The sequence below is a fragment of the Tripterygium wilfordii genome, chromosome 15 (assembly GCF_013401445.1).
Source record: "Tripterygium wilfordii isolate XIE 37 chromosome 15, ASM1340144v1, whole genome shotgun sequence".
NCBI classification, from domain to species: domain Eukaryota; kingdom Viridiplantae; phylum Streptophyta; class Magnoliopsida; order Celastrales; family Celastraceae; genus Tripterygium; species Tripterygium wilfordii.
In genome coordinates, this window is record NC_052246.1 from 944456 (window position 1) to 954699 (window position 10244).

The following is a 10244-nucleotide window of genomic DNA, read 5'->3' on the forward strand; positions in this document are numbered from 1 at the left end:
TTTTATGACGGCAATTGCGCCCGTGCAGTTGGATAACTTCGTGGACGAAAAATTCGATGCGGGTGCGTTTGGGTTTCTGGGCCTTACCGCCTGTGGCGCAACATAGCACAAGAGGCATCCAAAGCAAGTAATTTGGATTTTTTTAATGAAATTTGTTAGACTTTAATGTAACTCGTTTATGTTTGATCCTAGAAGGCTAGAATACTATTTTTTAATATCCAATCATCTTATATATGTTTTTGTAGGTGAAAAAAATCAAACTATGAAATTGAATGTTCATTCTTTTAGTGTAAGAAACTAAATGTCATATCTAACTACACGTAAGAGAAAAGAAATCGTTTTTGAAAATTGATATTTTTATTTTGATAAGTTATTACTGATTTAGGGGTGGCCTTTATGGCCGTACGCTAGGTTTTGACCCAATTTATCATGTTCTAAGGTGAAAAATTTGTATTTTTGCGGGTCTAATGGCTTGAGTTTACTAGTTTAGGCCGATATTGAACGTTCAAATGACAAATTTATAATTTTATATGGTGTCTTACCAAAAAAAAAAAATGACCTACCTTAATGATTTACACTATGCGGTAGTGATAGACATACATAAAAATAGGTTTCATAAATATACATAATGACATAGCATGCCATCTAAACATGTTGACAATGCAATTTCAGAAAAATTTGAAAAGTTAATCTTTAAAAAAGTAAAGGCAAAAGTAAAAATAAAGGCCAAGGCAAATGAAAATGAAAATTTTAAAATCATTTATATCTCCCTCTTTATTCTCTCCTCCTCCTCCACCAATCTCCTCATTTTCTCTCTCTAGCCTCTCCCCCTCCTACTCACAATCAATGACATCAACGGCCTTCGTATGGGCCTCACCGTTGTGACTCACAACCTCCTCAAGTTCTTGATTTTGATTCGGGTTTTCACATGTTTTTCCATCTCTCATCGTTAATGGCATCCACCAACAAATTGAAGCCTCCAACGGTGTCGTATAGGGAGATCTGGAGACCTACAAGAAAAAGAAGAAGTGTGTGAAGAAGAGACCTACAAGGTCTACATGCCTCTTTCCAAACTCAAATCCTCTCTCCCAATTATATTTCTCTTTTAAATCCTAGATATCTCGTTGTTACACTGTTATGAATGAGCACAGTACCTTATTACATTGTTCTGGTGAAAAAATGTTATTCGTACAGGTCCGATGGTCCTAATTTACTAGTTTAGGTCGATATTGAATGTCCAAATAATAAATTTATAAATTTATAAATTTATATGATGTCTTAATAAAAGATAGTGACCTACCTTCATGACGTACACAATTATAGTGATTGTAAATTTCAATTATGACTTCCTAAAAATAATCTCAAAAATTTAGAAGGACTCAAATTTCCAATCAAACATTTTTATTGCGTAAATTTAAAGATCTCGGACTTCATTAAAATTTGGGGCATCAACAAAAAACTTATCATTATTACAGACCAAATGACAAATATTTCCAAGTGTATAATTAGTAATAGTAGCTCTCCAACTCAATAGTGGAACAAGGTCCCATTATACCCGATTATATTATTCGACCCGTCCATCGCAATAGTCCGAACCATACAATACCCTTTCGCAAGCCGAAACCGCCCGGTACAACCCACAATCGGAATCTCCCTCAACGGCTTCATTGCGTGATTCAACCCAACCAGACTAAACGAGCTCCCGTTAAAACTCCCGGCGGTGAACCAATACGTGGCCGACATAAACAGCACAACCTCACTCTGCGACGCCATCGCGTACAACCCTTGCGCCCGCCCCAACAAAATCGAATTCGGGTCTCTGGAGGTCCTAAGCGGGTTGTCCATTATGGAGATTGCACCGAACACGGCACCCAATGGGTTTGTACCCGCGTAATTAGATCGGGCCGTGACGGGCACCGCAGTTGGGTCGGTGCCGTTAAGAATTTCGTGCAAGTAAATTGGATGTTGGCGGTTCGTTTGAGGCCCAAGGCTTGGGTGGCTGTGGAACAGCAGAGCACGAGAAGTGCTGCGAGAAACACAAATTTGGTTGTGGAAGCCATGATTGTAAATGGTAACGGATGAATTATGGAGAAGATTGAGACTGGACTTCATAGAATTGGGTCGCGTCCGTGTTAATACGTTTCATAGCAACCTAGTTTGAATTGTATGATGATTCAATTAGTCAAACTTCGTTGTCCTTGAATATTATCCTGATGTCATGTGTTTTGATGTAGATGCTTCACATTTGAGAAAATGTGTGAGAAATTATTGAATGGTTTTGGGCGAGTATGGATACTGACGTGGTATATCATAATTAATAAGACGATGTCAATCTATTAGTAGTAGGTGATGATAAATAGGTGGTTGATAATAGAGATAAATATTTTATAATCTAAATTTCAAAAATACATAAATTGATTGTGAAGTACATCATATTAACATATGATGTGGTGTGTCAGAGTCACTGAATAATTAATCCAATATCTCTTGCCTCACAAGACAAAAAAAAAGTATTGATAAGTGATTTGATCAAATTATAATTTGTTGACACATTATTTGATCGGTGTTTTAGTGTGCATATATATATATATTATATATATTAAAACTTTTATTATGATAAATTATGTTTTTGCAGACCAGTATGGGACTGACTAGAGAGGGGAAGGGGATTATAGGGATTGACGGTAAGACTGCGTGTTCTTCCACGACAGTAGTAATGTAAGCAAAATTTTTGTATGTAAAGATATTGAGCTTGATTTCCATGGAGTTTGTACATGAAATTTATGTGTTCTTGACCTATATTTGTTGTGTACGTGATATCGTACATGTTCATGTTTATCCTCACAGCCGAAAGATAGTCGTTGCAGATTTTGATATAAAAAAAAAAGTATATACTTGATGAAAGCAATGATATTTACCACCCAAATATTATTTATTCCATACAAGATTTTCAATTTTATTACAATAATTCACACAAACCTGAAACGAACCCAAATCCCACCATTATTAATTTTTTTTTCTTAACTTCACCATTATTAATTTATTACAAGACCATCACAAAAGCAAATATATCGGAAACTATAGTAAGTGTACAAGTAGGCACCAGCTTAATAGTGGCGCAAGGTGACATTATACCCGATTATATTATTATTCAAGCTATCCACAGAGAAGGTCCGAAGAAAGCTGTACCCGGACGCAAACCGAAACTTTCCGGTTCCCCCAACAACCGGAATTTCCCTCACCGGATCTCTTACCTTATTCAGGCCAACCACGCTAAATGAGCTGCCGTTGTAATCTCCGGAGACGAAAGTATAAGTAGCAGATATGAAAAGTGCAGGCTCACTAAGCGAAGCGAAAATGTAAAGCCCTTGTGCCCGACCCACCAAAGTCGAATTCGGGTCTCCCGATGACCTAAGTGGGTTGTCAATGACGTAAATGGTCCCAAAAATTGCAGCAAATGGATTTGTGCCGGTGTAGTTGGACCGAGCCGCAACGGGTACGGCTGTTGGGTCCGTCCCATTTATGATTTCATGCAAGTAAAATTCGATATCGGTGCGTATGGGTCCTTGGGCTTTGGTGGTGGTCGCACTTGCAGCAAAGCAGAGCACAAGAAGTGCAAAGAGAGACACCATTTTGTTTGTGGAAGCCATTGATGGATATGGTAAGGTAGTAGTGTAAGTTTTTGATGAATTAACCCATCTCATTGAGATGAGTATTTATACAGAACTATAGAGTTGAAATTGTAAATTAAATTCAGTTTGTCAAAACTTCATTTTCCATTAAGTTTTCAGTACTGATGTCATATGTATACATTTAGTCATTTAGATTAATATTCACGTTTGAATTGAAGGCGGCTCAATAGAAAGAAAAAAAAAACTTATATGTTATTATTAATTTTGTAGTTGATCAAAATTGCATGTAGAATGATTTATCTAACATGAATGTCTCTGTGCCAAATCGCATTCCTTAGTTTGATTCCTCCTATGAGTACTATCCTTATGATCACGTGCTAGATTTTTGATAAACTTATCTTGTCGTCAGAGTAAACTTGACAATTTGAGTTTAGACAAGCCTAACCTTCTCTTTTTGGTTCAAAACCGAAAAGTAATTTCATTGGCCATGCACCAATGTTAATTCTTGATATTAGTTCTAAAATGTGACTAATATCCCACATAACTTGCCTATAAAATGTTAAATGGTTAACATATACCGAAAAATAACATTACATCACTAAATTTTAGGTTTAGAAAGCTTCAAATAGATTATATTAAAAGTCAGATTTTGGAGTTAGGATTCCGTCAGGTTGAGCTTGAGGTCGATTCTCAAGTTGTAGTTATGCTATTTACAAATGAAGGTGTTCCAACTCACCTGAGTCATCAATTTATATCCATTATTCGTACATAGCTCGCAAGGGACTGGCAGGTTCTTATAATTTATAAAGCATATCTATAGGGAGACAAATACATGCGCTAATTGGTCCGCCAATTATGCTTTTAATTTGAACATAGAGACTCGTATCTTCCATGAGGCACCTCGCGATTGTATTCTTTTTTTTTTTAGCTGATTTTTTAGGGGTTGCTCACCCGTCTCTGCAGTTCTAGTTAGTTCAATTTTTTCAAAAAAAAAAGTCATATTTGGGAGTTGTACATGATTATGGCATCATTGTTAAATTGAGATGTTCTAGAATTTTATTGAATGGTTTTTCTTATTTTAATATAAAGTTGAAGCTAATAAAAGTCACCGTAAACCTTATGAGAAGCTACTTCGAAGAAAATAGAGTGCAAATCAGCAATCGAGAAGGTCTATTACCAAGTCTTATGTTTGTTTGTTTTTTTCTTCCTTCTTTTTAAAATATCCTTATGCATGTCTATTCTCATATATCCAATATTCTATGTGACCACATCTTATCTTACAATGTACATATAATTTAGTTCGACATAGTCAAACCATGAAAATTAATTTCCAATATCTTCAGCAATCAGCATGGAGCTATGGAAGTTCATGTTTTGACATTTGACTGATACACGCAAACCATAAACAAATCGACATGAAATAAAATTCAAAATTTGTTCAACAAAAACAAAGCTTAAAAACCCAAGTTGTCAAAATTTCTTCACTTGGTTAAGCCTTCAAAGTTTTGTTATGGGCACTCAAGTCAAATAATTTTGCTTATCCTAATCGAGGGGAGAGTAATAATTCAATAATGAGAATTTTTATTTACACACCATTAAGTTTACACAACTTTTTATATTTTTGTATTTGACATAAATATCATTATTTACAATGGCATATTAACCTTTAGACAAAAATGAAAAGATCAGAAAGTTGTTATATTTCATCTCGGATAATGCTTGAGACCTTCAAAATACTCCCATTTAATGTGAAGTATTAGATGTGAAGTGGGTCATACATGTGTGTTTTTAATCAATGACTATTTTAATGTCACATAGATTTGGGGTCACATTTTAAGGGTCTCTCACATTGTCCTTTCTCCATGATTGTAGGAAAGAAATCCTCAAAACACAACCCCACTTTCGGATGCCATTGTTGATCAATTGTGCAGTGCACTAATTACATTGCAAATATCAAACACACATATGTATATGCACAGATAGTGGAAAGTGTGGGTTTTTGAATTGTTCAAGGAAAGAGTACATACTTAATTGGATGGCAACAAGGAAAATGTACAGACATTGTATTTGATTGAGGGAAGTGTAAGGAAATTTGGTGCCGGCATATATAAGTTCGTACATTACCTTTCAACTGCCGGAGCGGGGCCGTCGGCTTCTCTTGTGTTGGCTGTGCAGTCATCTCTGTAGCCTTCGCCCTTCAGTAGCTAAACTGCATTGGATGCTCCTGCAATGTCTTTTTGCAAAAACTGCCCCACTTGCGAGTCCCTTGACCTGGAATGTAAATTTACTGGACTGCCTGGACAATCTAGTTCTAAATGCTGTGTTTGATGATTACTGGATCTGGATGTAGCAGCAACTGTCTGGAAAAATCTTTGCAAAGCAAGATCTACTAGTAAAGGGCATTTTAGTCTACTCATTAAAATTTAGGTGTAAACTTATCATGTTAATATAAACAGTGTAAATTTAGTATGTTAGTAGTGTGCCAATAAAATAACCCCTGAATAATACATCTAGAAATTCCATCAACTCAAGTTTTTGGAGTATATGGTGAACCCCTGATGGGCCTGATCTGAATAGAAAGCTCAATAAATGGGCCTAGAGAAGAAAGAACCAGCCCAAAAGAAGCTTGCATAAACTAGCCCAGCTTTTAGAAAGCTCAATAAGTGGGCCTAAAGAAGAAAGAGCTAGCCCAAAAGAAGCTTGCACCAACTAGCCCAGCTTTATTGTTGAGTTGGACCTCAACTCTATTGAAGCTTTATTTGTAGTTGGGTCCATTTCAGACAATCCTTGTGTTTAGATCATGCTGTCGCCTGTCAATACGGAATTCAGGGCCGTCTCTAGCATTTTGGAGGCCCTAGACAAGTTAAGAAAATGGGGCCCTCATCCCTCAAAATAAATTTTTTTTTATAAATATGAAATCCAACATATCTAATAAATCCAAAATACAATATAATTAGTTCTTGAATACACATAAATTATCACCAATATCCAATAAATTAAGCAACTCAAACTTATAAATTTATTACATCAAATGAAACCAAATAACGCTAAACTAAATCTAAGAAGAACGGATTAATACTCTTCTAGCCTTTTGGTGTGCAAAATTGTCAATTAAATCGTTGTGATCAAGTTTAGCTGCCATTTTTTTCTCAATAGACAATATGGCCAAACCGTTCAATATATCTTGTGACATAGTTGATCGGAGATAGTTTTTTATTAACTTCAGCTTGGAGAAACTTCTTTCTGCAGTAGCTACTGTAACTGGTACAGTCAATATTATCCTATAAGCTATCCAAGCATTAGGAAAAGCAAGACGCAAATTTTTGATATACTCCAACACTTCAATTGGTCTTGTTAACCTCTCCGGCAATGATTTTCTCAACAACTGCAATTCTGAAAATAATTCTAGTGCGTCAATATCATAATCATCCCCATGTTTCAAAAAATCTTCAAGTGTAGCACATGAATGCTTCAAACTCTCATCATCTGCAACTTTCAACTTGTTCAAGTTGAATAAAAACCCAAAAATGCCTTCATATTTTTCAAACTGCACAAATCTTGTCTTGAGTGAAGAAAGGGCATTATCAATTATTATTATAAAATAATTAACTCGAAAAGATTCTTCAACTGCTTGTATTGGTTCATCCCTAGTATTCTCATCAAAAAACTTCACATGGAGTGTAAAATGCTCTAGGATACTCTTTTATTACCCTACTACTTACACCTTTGTATTGTCCTTTCATGTTAGAACCATTATCATAACCTTGCCCTCTCATGTCATTAAAATCAAGTTTTAAAATTTCAAAAATTTGTTTAAGTTCATTGAAAGGTGCATCCCCTGATGTTTCAACAACTTTCATAAATCCAATAAAGAACTCTTCCACTGCTATTGGACTTTTGGAAACATCAACACATCTCAATATAAGAGACATTTGTTCTTCATGACTAACATCCGGAGTACAATCAAGAATTACAGAAAAATATTTTGCCCCTTTGACAATATCAAGGATTTTGCTCTTAATCTCACCTGCCAACAAAAGTATCAACTCATTCTGAATATTATGACCAAGATAATGGACGCGACGGATCTCTTTTTTTCGAATACGCCTAAGGTGTTCTTCCATTATCGGATCAAAATCAGCAATCATTCTAATTATACTTAAAAAGTTTCCGTTGTTTTGATCATCGAGTTTCTCATTACTGCCACGAAATGCCAAATTACTACTAGCAAGAGTTTTAACAACACCCATAATTCTCTTCAAAACTTCTCTCCAATACCTTTTCTCTTTCTCGATGGCTTTTTGGTTAGAAGAATCAATGGTCAATTTTTTTCTCAACCTTGTTTCTGCCTCCATCCAGTTTGTTAAACAATCAAAGTGAACACTACTCTTTTCATGCTCACTAAGCCTCGAATGAATATTTTTCCAGTCATTATACCCTAAAGTTGCTGTTATTAAAGGACTTGGCACAAGTCTCTCTCTCTTGAAATTGAATAACACACAACAAAAGCAAAACACCTTATCATTCTTCCGAGAGTATACTAGCCATGACCTATCAAGTTTTTCTCCATTTGGCAAAGAACGGGTGTAGTGTTTATCACTAAAGCTTCTATTTTGGGCATTAATCGGATACACTACATCTCTAACTCTTATTGGGCCATTCTCTACTAACAAATCTACTTTTCCTTGAGGCATATTTTTCTCCCAATTTCCCGGATCAAACAAATCTTCAATTTCATCCCCTTCGCAATTGTCATTTACATGAGTCTGATCATTCACAACAACACTCTCAGTCAAATTTTCATAAGCATTCACGGGGTTTAAATTTTCATCATCCACAATCACATTCTCAGACAAGTTTTCATCAACATTCACGGAGCTCAAATTTTCAGCATTCACAATCACATTCTCAGGCAAACTGTCACCAACAGTCACACTCTCAGTTAAATTTGGCAGCATATTTGTAGGTTTTACATACCTATTCATAGATCCCGTGAGAGATTGTGTGAGTTTATCTTGTCTTTCTTTCTTCTTCCTCTTCGAACTTCCCGATTCGAACTTTCTTTTACCTGTCATGATTTCCCAATCACGCGCAAACCTAACAGAAAAAAGGAAATTAGGGTTTAGAGAAACAAATAACAATTTACAATTTCTGATTAAGTGTGCCAAAAAAGGTCAAAATAATAGAAATATATGATAGGTGATTTACTTGTGGCTTCCCTTCTCTTTCAATCTCTGACTCTCTCTCAAAACTCTCAAAACCTTTTTTTTCAAAAAGATGAGTAGACCGTAGACGACAAACAGGAGAAGTGCAGAACATGTTCTCTTAGTCTTTGGTCTTTACTAGGATTTTTTCAATTCTTTAATTCTTATTTTACAATTATGACCTTGTCATTTTATGTTTGGGCTAATGGGCTTGTTTTCTTAATTTGCTAAAGATTATGATTTTTTTTTCTTATAAAACTATACAATTTAATAAAAAGTGAGGCCCCTCCCATGAGAGGCCCTAGGCAACTGCCTATTTGGCCTCCCCCTGGAGCCGGCCCTGACGGAATTGGTAAATCATTGCAAGGTTTTTCTGTTAAATCATTGTGTCATTGAGTCCAAAGGTCATGTAATTGTCGGGTACATATGGGACGAGAATACTCACGGGCCCAAAATTAATTTACCATGCAGAACATTCTCCGATGTGATTGTATCTTAGATGGTTCATTGTTAAAAATAAAACAAAATAATTGACTTGAGATTTGAGAAGGATACTTGGACTACCCTAATTAAATCGAAAGCAAGTTCTTATTTATAAGTGATTAGAAACAATTTAGAGCGAAAATGGTAAAAAATGAATCCATTAACTAATAGTGTATTAATGTGACATTGTATCCAATCACTGCATCCATCTGGTCCATGGACTGGGTTGTCGCCAAGCAATACCCCCGAGCGAGCCGAAAAGTGCCGGTGCCGCCGACAACTGGCATTTCTCTCACTCCCCTCATCACCGGATTCCGGCCCAGCACACTAAATGTGCTGCCATTATAAGGTCCAGTGGTGAACCCATATGTGAGCGTCATGAGAAGACTGAACTCCTGATGCTGTGATGACATCGCGTATGTTCCTTGGGCTCGGCCTATTACGGTCGAGTTTGGGTCGGGTGTCGCCGTGAGTGGGTTGTCCATTACAAAAAGGGATCCAAACATGGCCCCAATTGGATCTGGCCTTGTGAAGTTGGACCGGCCCGCTACACGAACGGCAGTTGGGTCGGATCCCCCTACAATATCATGCATGTAAAATTGGATTTTTGTGACCTTGGGTTTCCTGGCCTCGGTGGTGGCGCAGCACGTCACAAGCATCAATGCCAAAGCCACAATTTTGCTTGTTAACGCCATTCCTACTTGTTGATGCAAACTTTGGAGTTTAAAGAAGATTGGAAGTGTCGTGTTATATATAGTAGATCATCGAGGTTGATGGGTCTTTGGAAGGAAATCTCCACCGTTGACCATGAAGGCTTCCTGGTATGCTGGGATTCGATTTGTCAAATATTAATGGACAATTGTCTCGAAAAGTATGCCTACTTTTGGAAACTATTGGTAATGCTTGTTGAAATAGTGGAGGGCTC

The 10244-nt window shown here is 36.5% G+C and overlaps 3 protein-coding genes across 3 annotated transcripts; all 3 read right to left on the reverse strand.

Annotated features, from left to right (window-relative positions):
* Positions 1–1527: 1527 nt before the first annotated feature.
* Positions 1528–2112, reverse strand: LOC120016748 (dirigent protein 1-like). Its single transcript, XM_038869657.1, has one exon. The coding sequence runs from the start codon at positions 2110–2112 to the stop codon at positions 1528–1530; it is 585 nt and encodes a 194-aa protein (XP_038725585.1).
* Positions 2113–2895: 783 nt separating this feature from the next.
* LOC120017019 (dirigent protein 23-like) lies at positions 2896–3691 on the reverse strand. Its single transcript, XM_038870058.1, has one exon. The coding sequence runs from the start codon at positions 3648–3650 to the stop codon at positions 3108–3110; it is 543 nt and encodes a 180-aa protein (XP_038725986.1). The 5' UTR covers positions 3651–3691; the 3' UTR covers positions 2896–3107.
* A 5706-nt stretch (positions 3692–9397) lies between these two features.
* Positions 9398–10032, reverse strand: LOC119980051 (dirigent protein 22-like). Its single transcript, XM_038822705.1, has one exon. It carries the CDS (start codon positions 10012–10014, stop codon positions 9484–9486), a length of 531 nt encoding a protein of 176 aa, XP_038678633.1. The 5' UTR covers positions 10015–10032; the 3' UTR covers positions 9398–9483.
* Between the last annotated feature and the right edge of the window lie 212 nt (positions 10033–10244).

Excerpts from the sequence above, each read along its gene's own strand:
- LOC120016748 (XM_038869657.1), bottom strand. The coding sequence starts at position 2,112 with ATGAAGTCCAGTCTCAATCTTCTCCATAATTCATCCGTTACCATTTAC.
- LOC120017019 (XM_038870058.1), bottom strand. The coding sequence starts at position 3,650 with ATGGCTTCCACAAACAAAATGGTGTCTCTCTTTGCACTTCTTGTGCTC.
- LOC119980051 (XM_038822705.1), bottom strand. The coding sequence starts at position 10,014 with ATGGCGTTAACAAGCAAAATTGTGGCTTTGGCATTGATGCTTGTGACG.